General features: G+C 43.4%; 1 protein-coding gene across 4 annotated transcripts in view; it reads right to left on the bottom strand.

Annotated features, from left to right (window-relative positions):
- Positions 1 to 18,460, bottom strand: part of LOC124805168 (probable dolichyl pyrophosphate Glc1Man9GlcNAc2 alpha-1,3-glucosyltransferase) — a 79,464-nt gene that overhangs the window by 36,329 nt on the left and 24,675 nt on the right. For all 4 annotated transcript variants that reach the window (XM_047265651.1, XM_047265650.1, XM_047265652.1 and 1 more), the window contains exon 6: positions 15,280 to 15,413. In XM_047265651.1, coding sequence (XP_047121607.1) covers positions 15,280 to 15,413 — 134 coding nt within the window. The remainder of the gene's footprint in view (positions 1 to 15,279; positions 15,414 to 18,460) is intronic.

Below are 18,460 nucleotides of genomic sequence, written 5' to 3'. Positions count from 1 at the left end.
GATCACTGATATGCATCCAAAGTGCAAGATATTATAACATCACCACCCAGCACAAAAGCATACCTGAAACTCATGATGGGATCTGTGACTGGCCTGAGGACTTTTTGGCAGGGAGGATGCAACACGTTGTTTAGGATAGTGTGTCATCATCAGATGTAGAAGTAATTTCAGGGTGTCCCAGGGAAGCATGTTGCGACTCTTCCTGTTCATGTCATCTAATAATGACCTTGCAGACAATATTAATACACTCCTGGAAATGGAAAAAAGAACACATTGACACCGGTGTGTCAGACCCACCATACTTGCTCCGGACACTGCGAGAGGGCTGTACAAGCAATGATCACACGCACGGCACAGCGGACACACCAGGAACCGCGGTGTTGGCCGTCGAATGGCGCTAGCTGCGCAGCATTTGTGCACCGCCGCCGTCAGTGTCAGCCAGTTTGCCGTGGCATACGGAGCTCCATCGCAGTCTTTAACACTGGTAGCATGCCGCGACAGCGTGGACGTGAACCGTATGTGCAGTTGACGGACTTTGAGTGAGGGCGTATAGTGGGCATGCGGGAGGCCGGGTGGACGTACCGCCGAATTGCTCAACACGTGGGGCGTGAGGTCTCCACAGTACATCGATGTTGTCGCCAGTGGTCGGCGGAAGGTGCACGTGCCCGTCGACCTGGGACCGGACCGCAGCGACGCACGGATGCACGCCAAGACCATAGGATCCTACGCAGTGCCGTAGGGGACCGCACCGCCACTTCCCAGCAAATTAGGGACACTGTTGCTCCTGGGGTATCGGCGAGGACCATTCGCAACCGTCTCCATGAAGCTGGGCTACGGTCCCGCACACCGTTAGGCCGTCTTCCGCTCACGCCCCAACATCGTGCAGCCCGCCTCCAGTGGTGTCGCGACAGGCATGAATGGAGGGACGAATGGAGACGTGTCGTCTTCAGCGATGAGAGCCGCTTCTGCCTTGGTGCCAATGATGGTCGTATGCGTGTTTGGCGCCGTGCAGGTGAGCGCCACAATCAGGACTGCATACGACCGAGGCACACAGGGCCAACACCCGGCATCATGGTGTGGGGAGCGATCTCCTACACTGGCTGTACACCACTGGTGATCGTCGAGGGGACACTGAATAGTGAACGGTACATCCAAACCGTCATCGAACCCATCGTTCTACCATTCCTAGACCGGCAAGGGAACTTGCTGTTCCAACAGGACAATGCACGTCCGCATGTATCCCGTGCCACCCAACGTGCTCTAGAAGGTGTAAGTCAACTACCCTGGCCAGCAAGATCTCCGGATCTGTCCCCCATTGAGCATGTTTGGGACTGGATGAAGCGTCGTCTCACGCGGTCTGCACGTCCAGCACGAACGCTGGTCCAACTAAGGCGCCAGGTGGAAATGGCATGGCAAGCCGTTCCACAGGACTACATCCAGCATCTCTACGATCGTCTCCATGGGAGAATAGCAGCCTGCATTGCTGCGAAAGGTGGATATACACTGTACTAGTGCCGACATTGTGCATGCTCTGTTGCCTGTGTCTATGTGCCTGTGGTTCTGTCAGTGTGATCATGTGATGTATCTGACCCCAGGAATGTGTCAATAAAGTTTCCCCTTCCTGGGACAATGAATTCACGGCGTTCTTATTTCAATTTCCAGGAGTGTAGTAACCTCAGACTTTTTGCAGATGACGCAGCTATTTGTGGTGAAGTAATGTCTGAAAGAAGTTACATAATCATTCAGTCAGGTCTTGATAAGATTTCCAAGCAGTACAAAGATTGGTAATTGCTTTAAATGTTCAGAAATGTAAAAACTGTGCACTTCACAAAACGAAAAAACATAGTATCATATCAATGAGTCACTGCTGGAATCGGCCAGCTCATACAAATACCTTGGTGTAACACTCTGTAGGAACATGAAATGGAATGGTCACATACATTTAGTCGTGGGTAAAGTAGGTGGCAGACTTCGGTTTATTGGTGGAATACTGGGGAAGTGCTATCAGTCTACAAAATAGATTGCTTACAAATCACTCGTGCGACTGGTTCTAGAATATTGCTCAAGTGTGTGGGACCCATACCATATATGAATAACAGGGGGTATTGAACGTATACGGAGAAGGGCAGCACAAATGGTCACAGGCTTGTTTGGTCCTTGGGACAGTGTCACAGAGATACAGAAGGAACTGAGCTGGAAGACTTTGAAGATAGACGTAAACTATCCTGAGAAAGTCTGTTAACAAAGTTTCAAGAAACAGCTTCTAAAGATAACTCTAGGAATATACTACAATGTATAACTCACTTAGGAATCATGAGGATAAGATTAGAATAATTACTGCATGCACGGAAACATTCAAATACTCATTCTTCCCACACTCCATACATGACCTGGATGCCTTGCTGGAAGACATACCACAATCACTGCAGTTCATAATGCATTTGAGGTATCGGATCTCTCATGTTTCATGCAGCAACCTGACATGGCAAGCAGCAAACGGTCATCCATAAAGAGTTGAAATGATGCACCCATGTCATGCTACGAAAAGAGGCATCAGGACCGTGCTCATGTCACCCTATACTGGACCACACCGCTCAGTACCAAGACAAAATACAACGATGAATATTTTCCTTAATGGCAAGAGAAGTTTCTATAGACTGGCTTAAACTAGTGTTCATTTTGGAAGAATCTTTAGATGCTCATCTTCCCCTGCACCAATCAACGCCATTGTTTGATAGCACACAGCCACCTCCTCTCACCCCCATGATGTAGATGCAATGTCAGACATAGTCCGGACGTAAGGTGCATTTCCCGGCAAGGTTCAAGGATGGCAACTAATGACAATGACACTCTGCTTCCCTGTGAGCGGAAATACAATGATACCAGTGTTGTGGTGCAAACACCAAGTTTCAGGACAGCATAATCAAGGAATGTATTGAAACAAAGACATTAGAAAACCCAATAAACGGGGATGGCCCTGTGGGCGCCACCCAGCCACAGCAAGGGTCGTCTGGCACGGCGGCCATTGCCAGGAGTTCTGGTGCCTCAAAACGATGATAAGCATCGACTTCTGGGCATACACGAGGCGTTAACAGCTCAGGTACTAGCAGTGTGATGCCTGTGGTTTCAGGGGGCTCAGCCACGTGGGTCCTTAACAGCCCTACCACATGCACTGGCTACCGTGCTGGTGACCTAGCAGGAGGGGAGCCAGGGTGCAAAGCGAAAGGGGAGGGGAGGATGAGAGGAACCTGCGCCATGGAAGCTAGATACGGAGTTCATCCCCAAATGGCTCACACTGAATGGAAAATTTTGGAAATGGAGGTCAAACCCCAAGGGGACCAAAAACGCTGAAAAGGAGATGGAAACAGCAAACTACATAATAGCACAGACCAAAACAAAGCCAGGAGGATAGCCAGGGCGACATAAAGAAGTCCACTAAAGGGAAAAGAGGGGGCAGGACAAAGGAGCAAGAAGAGGGAGGGAGAGGGACAGGAATGGTAATGCAGCCTTCAAAGGAAAGGAAAGGAAAGGAGGCTGCAATAGCTCGGGGCCCCGTGCGCGCCACACATGTACCCACAAAAGGACTGTGAACCCCCTTGGGGGCACAAGCGAGGCAGAACTAATGTCTGGTAAAGACAGAGAAGGGTTGAATGATCCGTGGCCGCAGAGAGGAGGGCAAGGAAGCGAAGAACATTGAGTTTACGAAAACATTCAACCTTCAGATGATGGATATGGGGCAACCACGTAAGCTTGTTGTGAAATAAGCACTCCGTTGCTGTTGTTTTCCAGAGGGCACTGATTGGCAGCTAGCCCAAATACAGAAATCATCCACATACAGAGCAGGAGTGACCAACAGTTCAGCAGAGGCTACAAGCCCATTAATAGTGATGAGAAAAAGGACACTTAATATGGAGCCCTTTGGAACACCTTTCTCCTGCATCCATAGAGAGCTGAGGACAGTGCCATCCTGGATTCTGAACGACTGATGGGACAGGAACTGGCAAATACAAATCAGGAGGAGGCCCTGAAGGCCACACTCACGGAGTGTAAGGAAGATGCAATGGTGGCAAGCTGCGTCATAGGCCTTATGGAAATTGAAGAAAATTGCAACACTGTTGCGGCACTGAGAAAAGGCCTGACGAACTGCTGTTTCCAATCAAAGCAGACGATTGATCACAGACCGCACCTCCAAAAGTTGCACTAGTAAGGGGAAACAAGGTCCCAACTGAGCCAACGAGTCACCATCCATTCTGGTAACTTACATAGGACATTGGTCAGGCTGACTAGCTGGTAACTATCACAGGATGACAGATTTTTGCCAGGATTAAGGACAGAAACCACAATACTGTCTCTCCATTAAGATGGGAAAATGCCTTAGTGCCAAATACAGTTAAACACCTGGAGGAGATATTGTCGTTGTCGAGGATTGAGGTGATTAAGCAATTAGTTACTGATGGAATCAGGGCATCTGAATCATGGGAAGAAGAAAGGGTCAGAAGCAGCTCCCATTCAGTAACAGGTTCATTGTAGGATTCCACTTGATAAGTGGTAAAACATATGCGGGAAGTTCCAGAGAAGGTAAGCAGCTGGATAGGAGGCTGGCACCAAAGCCATTGCAAAATGGGTCATGAGGTGTTTCGTGAGAACTGACGGATCTGTACAAAGACCATCTGGAAGGGCAAGGCCCACAATGGACGACTGCCACTGACAACCTTGGAAGGTGCCATACCTGTGACGAAGGGATAGAAGAACCTAGAGAGGAAACAATGCATTCCCAACACAAGTAATGAGCTCTGGCATGAAGACATTTAAAGGTGATAAGGCCAGTGGAGGGCAGGTGCAACTTAAGATGCTACAAGGTGTGACAACAGTCACGGATAGTGGTGACAGTGGCCGTGCTCCACCACAGAACTGGCCAAAGCCGAATGGGGCCTGTCAAGCAGGGAACACCAACACCAGCAGTGCGAATTTTCTTATTGACAGATCATGGATGATTTCATCAGACAAAGAAGATGGAAAAATGACTTGGGAGGTATATAGAACCAATCAGCATGGTAGAAAGCTCAGTGGGATAAACTGGTCATTAAGAGTTGGGAAGCGAATGAGAGAATAATGGGAAGTGGTCACTATCACAGAGGTCATCATGTAGCAACCAGTGTGAGGAAGGAAGAAAGGAGGGGGGGGGGGGGGGGGGAAGAAAGCGAAAGATCAATGGCAGAGAAAGTACCATATGCAGCACTAAAATGAGCAGGGGAACCATCATTAAGAAGGCACAGGTCATGGTCTGCAAGAAATTGGCCAGTGAGTAGCCCCAACTAGATGAAAGTGCACTGCCCCACATAGAGTGATGGGCATTTAAATCGGCAAGGAGGAGGGAGGAAGGGAGGGAGGGGCGAGTTGCTTAAGGAGGGCTGCTGGAGCAGCAGATGTGGGTGGCCTGTCAGGAGGGGGAAAGAGACTGCAAACAGTGACTAGAGAGTCCAAGTGGACAAGGACAGCAACTGCTTCCAATGGGGCACGAAGTGGGACCCATGTACTAACAGTATGCATATGACCAATGGACAGGCACCAGCGGAAGCCCTCAAAGGGTGACCCAGTTCTGACAGAAAGCACGGAATTCATGAATGGTTGGTGAGTGAGCGCCAGTAAAATGAAGTTCCTGGAAAATAACACAAGCTGCCAAGTAAAAGGCAATATGAGACTGCAGCTCTGGGAGGTAATGGTAGTATCCATTACAGTTCCATTGAATAAGCACAGAGTGGGTATCCAAATGAGAGGCGAATGGGCTGGAGCCAATCATGCCACCAGTTCACCAGCTATCACAAAAGAGAATGGGGTGACATCCATAAATAAGAGGTCAGATACAGGTTACGAGGAGGGCAGGTGGCACCTCTGGGGATATCGGCAGACCTTGTCCTGGTCATGTTTTTTCTTCTTCTCTTTCATATACTGAGGAAGGCAGGGCACAGAGGGAGAGCAGGATTCTGCAAGATTTGGAACCAAAAGAGAATGGGTGACCTTGGGGCGCACAGACTGTGTGTCTCAAGGCCAAGTTTCAGTAGCAAGCCTTCAGCCTGAGGAACCCCAGAGGGGGGGGATGCCAGGAGGGAGCTCCATCACCAGCGAACGCCAACGGAGGTGGGCCCTTCTTCAGATGGGGAGGGGGAGCGCCATGTAGAGGGAAGGTTGTGGGAACAGCAGGGGAGGGGGAGAGGAGAGGAGGACAGGACTGGGTTAAGGAAGGGGGAGGAGGGGGAAAGGATGTAACAGAGGCCAAAGTAGAAGTCATTGATACACAGGATGAAGTCTGTCAAATTTATGATGAGCCACAGTGTAAGACGAACGATTCAGGGACTTAAACTCTTTTAACTTCTTTTTTGTTTCTTATAATCTGGACAATCTGGTGCGTGGAGATAGACGGACATGGTGGAACACAGGAGCTTCCCTTATGGAACAGGTGACCACAGTCACCACACAGAGGGTCTGCCATATATCAGGAAGACGTGTGCCTGAAATGCAAGCACTGAAAGCATTTCATGGTTGGTGGAATGTATGGCTTCTCATCATGGCCATAATACATAACCTTGATCTTCCCTGGGAGAGTATCTCTCTCAAATGCCAGAATGAAGACGTCTGTATCAGTGTGATTGTTCTTACGACCTTTCTGCATGTGCTGAACAAAATGAATGCCCAGTCATTCCAGATTGGCCTGGAGTTTCTCATCAGTTTGAAGGATGAGGTCCCTATGAAAAATGACTCCTTGGACCATGTTCAGAGACTGATGAGGTGTAATGTACACTGGGATGTTGCCAAGATGATCACAAGCACAAAGAGCTGCAGATTGGATAACAAAATAAGTTTTGATCAACATGGAGCTCAACCACATATTACTTAGACACTCTACTTCTAAAAACTTGTCTTTGATATTTCCCACAAAAAAGAATGGCTTTTTTGTGGTGAATGTGTCCCTGTCAGTCTTAATACAGATTAAATAATGTGGAAAGGGTTTCATGCCAAGCCGGTGAGCTTGGCCCTCTTCCCAGAGTGTATCCAGAGAAAGAAAGGCTGCGGGGTCATAAGAAGCAGGCTTCAACAATCTGTTACCACTCAAAGAGATGGCTGTAGGAGAAAGGCCAGATTTTTGGAACTTGATATGCTTCATGTGAAAAGCACCTGCCCTGATACCACCCACTCTGATCAAGGGCTCTCCCTACACCCACTTCAATCAGGCACAGTTCCTAGTGGGCACCACCCAGCCACATGAAGGGCCATCTGGCATGGCAGCCATTGCCAAGAGTTCCTATGCTCTGGAATGACAAGCAACCACTCCCAGACATACACGAGAAGGTAACAGCTCAGGTATTAGAAGTGTAATCCCTGTGTTGTCACGGGTCTCAGCCATATGGGTTCATAACATCACCACCACGTGGACTGGCTACACCTGCTGGTGACCTAACGGGTCAGATGGAGACTACGGCAGAAAGAGGGGGAGGAAGGGAGGAGAGGAAACCATGCTGCACAAGCTAGGGAGGAAGTTCTTCCCTAAATGGCTTGCACTACAGATAGAAAATTTAGAAGTGGAGTTCAAACACAAAAGAGGGACCAAAAATGTCAAAAAGGAAGGATGAAAGAAGAAAGGCAAGAGGAACAAAACCACAAGGAATACAGGAAACTAGGTATATAGCCTGGTCGACATAAGTAAGAAGACCACGAGAGAGGCAGAAGGGAGAAGTGGGGAAGGGGTGAGGATGGTGAGGGAGGGCCACAGGGAAAGAAATGCAGCCAGGGAGGGAAGGGGCTGCAATAGCTCGGGGTCCTGTGGGCGCCATGTATGAACTCATGAAAGAACCAAGAGCACCCTTGGGAGGAGGGGAGGGGAGGGGAGGGGAGGGGAGGGGAGGGGGGAGGGGAGGGGATGGGAGATGGTGAAACTTGTAATGTATCACTTCAGGAACCCTCCCCACATACTACCAATGAAAAATGCGTCAGGTCTGAGCAGCAAAGTCCTGACCAGCTTAAGGAAAGCATATCAAGGAGCAGCCAAGCATGTAACAATGCATGGGATGGAGCAATATGGAACTGAATGTTAAATGGCAGCAAATTATGATTTTGCCTACATGCAAAGAAATGCACACATGTACTTATGAGCAAAGGGCCTTTACTTTGGTTGTTGTTTTCTATTATTCAATAGTAAAGTTGCTTTTTTAATTTAATGAGACTAATTTTTACATTCGCTGCTGCCCTTGAATCTGATATCATAAACATTCGTAAAGAGGCACTGTTTACATAGTTCTCACTTGGAGAAATGTTACGTAATTTTCTTTCAGCACTTTATCACGTGTTGTGTGTTGTATACGAACTTTTCTTCTGACAAGTGTTCCAAAACTGCTTTGTTCCTCAGCTGTTGTCTTCATTCTGATTTTACAATTACTTCTGCCCTTGCTTCCACATCCATTACTTCCCTGAATTGTTCTTTACTGGTAGCTCAAAATGGTATTGTCTTGAACTTACATGTTGCATTTATTTTCCTACAGGATAGAATCAAACTTGTTAAAAACTGTACAAATGGTTGAGAAATTTAAATTCCTACATTTTGTTTTATTGGGTATATGAATTCCCATATACAATCTACTGAAGTGAAAAAAATGCTTCTCTGTTTATATTTAAATGTTCATGACTTTATATAAAGATAGGGTTTAATAAAGTTACAGCATGCCAAGCAAATAGGAGAGTGCCTTGATAAGTCTGGTAAATTTCCATGAAAGAATGGAAAATTTTTATCATGCCTTCATGGTTGGTAAGATAGTTTATTCCAATGATTGTGTAAAGAATTTCAACAATGTTCAGTGTACAATTCATTGTTCGCAGACATCAGACTGAAAATGGAATTAGTCAGGTTTGTCATTCAGTTCAACAGCCCGCCCTTCATAATGAATGGTGTCATTTTGATGCACCCCCTGAATTACCTCTGTTTGAAGAAGTGAGTGGAATTCAGATTCCTGTTGATACATTATCAACCGAACTAGACTGTTTGTTGCAATTTTTTGATCACATCATGTTTCTAAAAGTAGAGTTGGAGACAAATACATATGCTACTGATACTATTTCTGAACTTCGCCATCAGAACAGTATCAAACCACAATCTTTATGGAAGAAATGGAGAGCAGTGAGGATACATGAAGTATCTCAATTTTTTGCAATCGTTTTGTGCACGTGTGTGTGTGTGTGTGTGTGTGTGTGTGTGTGTGTGTGTGTGTGTGTTGTAAAGAAACCTAAACTTAGGGATTATTGGTCTGAAGACCGTGTGCTTGCTTCATCATTTGCTTCTCAGCTAATGTCACGAAGCATTTTTTGCCATATTCAGGATGCCGCATGTGAACAATAATGCACTATAGACACCTCAATAAGAATCAGGCCATGACCTTCTGTATAAAATAAGAACTTTTTGGGACTTTTTCACAGAAAGATGCACAGAAGTCCTTTTTCTGACTGTGGATGAAGCAATATGTCCCCTTTGAAGAAGAATTGGATTCCCTGTTTATATGAAAGACAAACCAGAGAAATATGGGATAAAACTGTATGTTGTAAGTGATGCTCAAACAGGTTACATGTGCAATGCTGAAGTTTATATTGGAGGAAAAGGAAATATTGACAATTCTGACAAATCCCTGCTGCTGAGGCTGTGTTCCTCTTACTTGGGAAAAGGACATGTGGTATACAGGGACAGATTTTATACAAGTCCTGCATTCCTTGAAGAACTATGGGAAAGAAATACACTGGGAGTTAGAACTGTGATGAAGAACAGGATAAGTTTGCCTAGAGACCTAATAAATCAAAAACTAAAGAAAGGAGAAATGACATTTCGTCACAAAGGACACCTTTTCTGCTTGAAATGGAAAGACAAACGTGATGTACACATGTTGTCGACACAGCATAAGATGACTGCTTCACATGTCAGTGTAAAATCCATAAGTAGCTGTGTTGAGGTAGTAAAGTCAGATGTACTAGACTACAAAAAGTGTGCATTAGTAGATTATATGTGTACATTAGCAAAGCAATTGGTTCACAAAGGAGGAGCACAACTAAATAAAGACACATATTCAGCATCTGGAGTTGCAAGTGCAAACAGACTCACAGAATGTCACTTTCCTGAGAAACTGCCACCAACAGAAAAGAAAACAAACCCAACTAGAAGATGCAAGGTCTGTTGGGACCAAGGGAAAGTTGTAGGAAAGTGTAGTGACGAAAGAGACCAGATACTACTGTAGGTCATGCAACACAGGCCTTTGTGTTCCTGAGTGTTTTGAAAGATTTCATACCTAAGTGAAGTACTCTAATTTGTAAAAATGAGGAATAAAAATATTTCATAATAAAAAACTTTACCTAAAAATGAAGCATTTAGTATTTCCTGCTGACAAGTGAATTTAAACAAATAGGCTACCATTCCCTATGACTTACGAAAATTTTGTCGACTTCGGGGAAAAATAAAAATGCTGAAAAACAGTGTCTTTGGATTAATATCTACAAATTCCTATATAACTTATTTGTGCTGAACATATAAACAGGAATGATGGAAGGTTAAGCTGATATACTGCCCAAAGAGGTAAGTGGATTAGTAAATTTAATAAAAAACTGTAAATTGTAGCAAATTTCCCCAGGATCCGGGTATTAACTGGATAGCCATCCCGTTAGGCTCCAATGTGTTAAAACATTTTCATTTGAAGGATTGGTCTGCTACATAAATCAAAACAGAATTGGATGAAGTTCACATGGACTCTGCACCATCATTGAAGACCATGTACTTTTGGATTAATGAATTTAAACCTGGTCGAACAAGTACTGAGGCTGGAGCATGCTCTGGCAGTCTAACTGAGGTCACCACAAAGGAAACCACTGACAAAATCCATGATATGGAAATGCAAGACCATCAAATAAAAATTCGGGAGATTGTTGAGACTGTGGCATCTTAAGTGAGTGAGTGCATAATATCCCGCAAATAGCTATGAAGAAGCTGTGTACGAGGTGGGTGCCACGATCGCTAACAGTCGACAAAAAATGCTCCTGGCACAACATTTTAACACAATGTCTGGTGATGTTTAATCACAATTAACAAGACTTCCTGTATCGACTTGTATCTGTCAATGAAACCTGGATCCATCATTACACACCACAGCCAAAATGGCAGTCAAAATAATGGGCAAAGGATGGTGACAGTGGATCAAAGAAGGCAAAGACCATTTTGTAATTGCTGGTAAGGTGATGACCACTGTTTTTTGGGATTCTTAAGGAATAATCCTCATGGATTACTTGGGAAAAGACAGAACTGTAGCTGGACTCGATTATGTTTTGATGTTGGATCATATGAAACTCGTGTTGGCTGAAAAAAAGATCAAGACTGGCACACATAAAAGTGCTCTTTCACCAGGATATTCCACCATCCCACACATCAGCGATAAGGATGGTGAAAATGCATGAATTGGTGCCTCATACCCTATAGTCACCAGACTTCTTCCTGTTCTGTAACTTGAAACTTTGGTTAGCTGGGAAGAAATTTCCATCAAATGAGCGATAGTGGCATTCAATGAGTATTTTCCAGAGTTTGACAGAACCCATTTTTCCGGTTGGATGAAGAATCTGAAGGTCATTCGACCAAGTTTATATCCTCATCTACATCTACATCTACATGATTACTCTGCAATTCACATTTAAGTGCTTGGCAGAGGGTTCATCGAACCACAATCATACTATCTCTCTACCATTCCACTGCCGAACAGCGCGCAGGAAAAACGAACACCTAAACCTTTTTGTTCGAGCTCTGATTCCCCTTATTTTATTTTGATGATCATTCCTACCTATGTAGGTTGGGCTCAACAGAATATTTTCGCATTCGGAAGCGAAAGTTGGTGACTGAAATTTCGTAAGTAGATCTCGTTGCGACGAAAAACGTCTTTGCTTTAATGACTTCCATCCTAACTCGTGTATCATATCTGCCACACTCTCTCCCCTATTACATGATAATACAAAACGAGCTGCCCTTTTTTGCACTCTTTCGATGTCTTCCATCTATCCCACCTGGTAAGGATCCCACACCGCGCAGCAATATTCTAACAGAGGACGAACAAGTGTAGTGTAAGCTCTCTCTTTAGTGGACTTGTTGCATCTTCTAAGTGTCCTGCCAATGAAACGCAACCTTTGGCTCGCCTTCCCCACAATATTATCTATGTGGTCTTTCCAACTGAAGTTGTTTGTAATTTTAACGCCCAGGTACTTAGTTGAATTGACAGCCTTGAGAATTGTACTATTTATCGAGTAATCGAATTCCAACGGATTTCTTTTGGAACTCATGTGGATCACCTCACACTTTTCGTTATTTAGCGTCAACTGCCACCTGCCACACCATACAGCAATCTTTCCTAAATCGCTTTGCAACTGATACTGGTCTTTGGATGACCTTACTAGACGGTAAATTACAGCACCATCTGCAAACAACCTAAGAGAACTGCTCAGATTGTCACCCAGGTCATTGATATAGATCAGGAACAGCAGAGGTCCCAGGACGCTTCCCTGGGGAACACCTGATATCACTTCAGTTTTACTCGACGATTTGCTGTCTATTACTTCGAACTGTGACCTTCCTGACAGGAAATCACGAATCCAGTCGCACAACTGAGACGATACCCCATAGGCCCGCAGCTTGATTAGAAGTTGCTTGTGAGGAACGGTGTCAAAAGCTTTCCGGAAATCTAGAAATACAGAATCAACTTGAGATCCCCTGTCGATAGCGGCCATTACTTCATGCAAATAAAGAGCTAGCTGCGTTGCACAAGAACGATGTTTTTGGAAACCATGCTGATTACGTATCAATAGATTGTTCTTTTCGAGATGATTCATAATGTTTGAATACAGTATATGCACCAAAACCCTACTGCAAACCGACGTCAATGATATAGGTATGTAGTTTGATGGATTACTCCTACTACCTTTCTTAAACACTGGTGCGACCTGTGCAATTTCCCAATCTGTAGGTACAGATTCATCGGTGAGTGAGCGGTTGTATATGATTGCTAAGTAGGGAGCTATTGTATCAGCGTAATCTGAAAGGAACCTAATCAGTATACAATCTGGACCTGAAGACTTGCCCGTATCAAGTGATTTCAGTTGCTTCGCAACCCCTAAGGTATCTACTTCTAAGAAACTCATGCTAGCAGCTGTTCGTGTTTCAAATTCTGGAATATTCCATTCGTCTTCCCTGGTGAAGGAATTTCGGAAAACTGCGTTCAATAACTCCGCTTTTGCGGCAGTCGTCGGTAACAGTACCATCGGCACTGTGCAGCGAAGGTATTGACTGCGTCTTGCCGGTTGTGTACTTTACATACAACCAGAATTTCTTCAGATTTTCTACCAAATTTTGAGACAATGTTTCATTGTGGAACCTATTAAAGCCATCTCGCATTGAAGTCCGTGCCAAATTTTGCGCGTCTGTAAATTTTAGCCAATCTTCGGGATTTCACGTTCTTCCGAACTTTGCATGCTTTTTCCGCTGCCTCTGCAACAGCGTTCGGACCTGTTTTGTGTACCATGGGGGATCAGTTCCATCTCTTACCAATTTATGAGGTATGAATCTCTCAATTGCTGTTGCTACTATATCTTTGAATTTGAGCCACATCTCATCTACATTTGCACAGTCAGTTCAGAAGGAATGGAGATTGTCTCTTAGGAAGGCTTCTAGCGACACTTTATCCGCTTTTTTAAATAAAATTATTTTATGTTTGTTTCTGGTGGATTTGGAAGAAACGGTATTGAGCCTAGCTACAACGACCTTGTGATCACTAGTCCCTGTATCAGTCATGATTGTCTGGATTGTTTGTGGCTAAGAGGTCACGTGTGTTTTCACAACCATTTACAATTCGCGTAGGTTCGTGGACTAACTGCTCGAAATAATTTTCGGAGAAAGCATTTAGGACAATCTCGGAAGATGTTTTCTGCCTACCACCGGTTTTGAACAAGTATTTTTGCCAACATATCGAGGGAAGGTTGAAGTCCCCACCAACTATAGCCGTATGAGTGGGGTATTTATTTGTTACGAGACTCAAATTTTCTCTGAACTGTTCAGCAATTATATCATCGGAGTCTGGGGGTTGGTAGAAGGAGCCAATTATTAACTTAGTACAGCTGTTAAGTATAATCTCCACCCATACCAATTCGCACGGAGTATCTACTTCGACTTCACTACAAGATAAACCACTACTGACAGACATAAACACTCCACCACCAATTCTGCCTAATCTATCTTTCCTGAACACTGTCTGAGACTTCGTAAAAATTTCTGCAGAACTTATTTCAGGCTTTAGCCAGCTTTCTGTACCTATAACGATTTCAGCTTCTGTGCTTTCTATTAGCGCTTGAAGCTCATGGACTTTCCCAGCACAACTACAACAATTTAAAACTACAATTTCGACTGTTCCTTGATCCAAGCACGTCCTGTATTTGCCATGCACCCTCATCACCCAATTTTGAAACCAATCATCTCCTGTCCCTTCAGAAACTCTTTTTGTCCTCTGTATTACAAAAAACAGTGTAATTAAGGGAGCCAGCATCATTCAAGATGGAGCAGCCCACCCCGTACTTTCCCGAGGCCTTCTAACGTAAAAAACCGCCCAGTCCACGCCACACAGCCTCTGCTACCCATGTAGCCGCCAGCTGAGTGTAGTGAACTCCTGACCTATTCAGCGGAACCCGAAACCCCACCACCCTATGGCGCAAGTCAAGGAATCTGCAGCCTCAAAGGAGACTGTCGAGAAGTAATGCAAACTGTTTATGAAACAACCTTTTTTATTGCTTTTTTGCCAGACTTATCAAACCACCCTCATAAAATACTTATGCCCTTGCCTCTACATTCATTTCTCCTTGCACTATTCTTCTCTGGTAGCTCAAAATAATATTGTCTTGAACTTAGATACCCCATTTATTTTTCTAAGGGACAGAAGCAAACTCGTTAAAAATTAATGAAATGGTTTAGAATTTTCAAATTTTACATTTTACTGCAACAGGAATTCCCACACTGGATGTGCTGAAGTAACTGCTATTCTGTTTAATTGTTTATATTTAAATACTCATGACTTTATATGAAGGTTAGGCTGTAGCAAATTTACAGTATACCAAGCAAATATATATTCCTAAGGTAGTAAGTTACAAACTCTCATGTTTTGTCAGAACAGAATTTACAGAAATCTAATATACTTATTTATCAAAAAAAGTTTTAAAATGACACCCACTTACCAGTATCGACACCAGAGTTAACATGAAAGTCATTTTCGGAGAGACAGAAGGCAGTATAGTGTGCTCAAATTCTTGCACAAGTCCACCTGTCATCACAGCAGAGCTATGTTGCAAATTCATTCCTAATTTCCTGCCTGAAACCAGCAATTAAAAGAATGTATTACATATTTCCATAAGATACACGGTGATGGTGATAGGAACACACAAAATTTTTGCTTGCATACACTTCTGTATTTGATAAAATAATAAATGGTATACTACATGAAATAAGGGAAAGACAACCACTGGCCATGTGATGCATAGAAACACGTAACAGAAAATGGTATTGCTACTAGCTTTTGAGCTCTTGCTCAGACTCTCTGCAGTGGGTGGAGCATTTGGGTATCCACGTGGATGTGTGTGCGAATGTATGTACATTGGCTAGAAAAAGAGTAAGAGGTCAAAAGCTAATGTGAATACTGTTTTCTGTTATGTGTATATGCCACACATCAGTCCACTATAGGTGAGTGGCCACCTTTCCCTTATTTTAGATATTGTTTCATGCAGAAAGTTCCATTATAATATCAGTGTATTACTTTATGTATAGAATCAATACAACAATGAGAATGAAATGATCAGTACTAATAAAGTAACATATTTTTAAAGCTCAAGAGTATGGTATGCTCTTGAGAAGCTACTAAAATTGTTACATAATGAAGTGATATTTGTTCCACTGTTTTCACTTAGTTCTTTAAGAGCACTCATACAATTGGGACAGAAAACGCACACCTAGCTACATCATAAAGGAAAAAAACCTAATGCCATATGCTTTAATGAAACATGCCTTAGCAAAGTGGGTGTAGACTTGTCTCCAGAAGCAGTAGGATTTTGAGACACTGAACCTGTGTCCAGAGAAAAATGGCTGTTTTGCCATCTTGAAACATTTTCCACAGTACCCCTACACTCTCCATCTGAGCCAGTGATCTGTGACTAATGATCTATATGTCAAAAGGTAATTAATGTCTTAACTTACTTGAGCAGTACGCAGAGTTTCAGAAAGGATAGTTTATTCTCACTTTAGTGACTGTGTGCTTATTATTTATTCCATGCACATATAACTAAGCTAAGACAGTAAGTATTAACGAGAGTTGTTGTGAGTGTAGTATACAGAGATTCATTGTTAATCCTATGATCCAAGTCGAAACTATTAAGTTAAGGCAAATCTATCAACGGTGCAAATTGAAAGTGTATTTGAGGATGATGCTTACCAGCTGAAACATAGAGAATAAACACAAACTTCAACGTACAGAAATTCACCCTGTCTGTCCATTATGAGTACATCTCATCACCTAATTTTGAAACCAATCATCTCCTGTCCCTTCAGAAACTCTTTTTGCCCTCCGTACTACAAAAAACAGTGTAATTAAGGGGGCCAGCATCATTCAAGATGGAGCAGCTCAAAATGTTTGGTAAAGCTGAAATATGTTGTCAGATGTTTCCAGAAATCTTTTGTTCTGCAGAAGTATGTGCACTGTTGTTCCAGACTGGGTTCAGGAACAATATTCACACCAACAGAGCTATCCCAGCACAAGTTATGACACCAATCCCTCTTTTTCCACCACGTTAATTATAGAAGGATTTCTCTCTCATTAAGTTTCATAAAAATTTCCCTTCATGTCACGCCAGACTAGAGTTCTGGAGAATGGCTTCACCATAGGCTAGGATTTATTTCCAGAATAAATCATTTAGTCTGCAGTAGATTATGCACTAAGTTTTTAAGGGAAATACTCAAGAACAACAAGGGTTCAGGATCAAGTCTTGGTCTAGTACAAAAATTTAATCTGTTGGGTAGTTTCACAACTTCTACAGGACCTGACAAAAAAGTGAAGCACTCAGAAGTGAAAGAGCAAATGAAATGAAACTTCAAGGGTCAAGAGGGTACTGATGTTACTTGGATTATTACAAAACTGAGTCAAATTTGCTATGAACTTGGCAGTATGGCCCACTATCAGTATGATATTGTACTCCCTCTGGCCTGCTGGGAGTACCTCAACATCATGAAAACAGCTCTTAGAGACATGTGACATGTGCGGATGAACATTGTCCTGTTGAAAAATAGCACCACGGTACTAATGTAAGAGAAATGACACATGAGGACAGAGGATGTCGGTGGTGTAGAATTGTACTGTGAGAGTCCCTCAATTACTACCAGCCATGAAATGAAGTTGTACCCGATGGCTTCCCACACTACAACCCCAGGAGTAACCACATTGTGCCTCTACAAATACTGGGAGAATGGTACCTTTCTCTATATTGGCATCATAGTCTCCAACATTGGTCATCTGAGGTAGTGAAGAACCACAATTACCGACAAATTGTATCAGCTGATTGATTATAACTGTAAATCATCAGTATTGTAGTCAGAAGAAAACACTTTTTTTTTTTCATTTTGTGAAATTCATAATTTTACATTTCTATACATTTAAACCAATTTGCCAATCTGGGCAGTATTTTGAAGACCAGACAGTACTTCATTATAGCATCTGCATTATCTGTGAAAAGTCTGAGACTGCTGTTAATATTGTCTGCCAGGTCATTAATATATACTGTGAAAAACAAGGGTCCGAACACCTTCCCTGGGGCATACCTGAAGTTACTTCAACTTCTTTCAGTGCTCAGCATCCAAGACAACATGATGCATTCCAAGTACCAAGAAATCCACAAACCAGTCACAAATTTTGTTTGATACTACATACAACTGTACTTTTCTTAATAAACATTTGTATGGTACCAAGTCAAATGCTTTTCAAAAGTCAAGAAACACCACATCTACCCAGTTCCCTTGATGTGTGGCTTTCAGGATATCATGTGAGAAAAGTACAAGTTGTGATTTGCAACATTGATGTTTATGGAATCCATGCTGACTGGCACAGTGGAGGTCATTCACTTACAAGGGGACCCTCCATACTGTAAATCATGGATTTTGATGCGCTTCAAATATGTTGCACAGGCACTTACCCAGAGTACCTGGCTATCTGGTTTTTTAGCGATGGGCCTTGGTTTTTGAGAAACTCGATTTTGAAGTTCATTGCGTGCTTTGTATACTCGTAACATTACATACATACTGAGCAAGTCAGCGTAGCGCAGCGGTAAAGGTTCACGGCTACCATGCTGGAGATACCGTGTTTGAATCCTGCTCGTG

Source organism: Schistocerca piceifrons, chromosome 7 (assembly GCF_021461385.2).
Source record: "Schistocerca piceifrons isolate TAMUIC-IGC-003096 chromosome 7, iqSchPice1.1, whole genome shotgun sequence".
In the NCBI taxonomy this organism is placed as follows: domain Eukaryota; kingdom Metazoa; phylum Arthropoda; class Insecta; order Orthoptera; family Acrididae; genus Schistocerca; species Schistocerca piceifrons.
The sequence above is the reverse complement of the archived record's forward strand: the minus strand, read 5'-3'. Positions and strand labels throughout refer to the sequence as shown.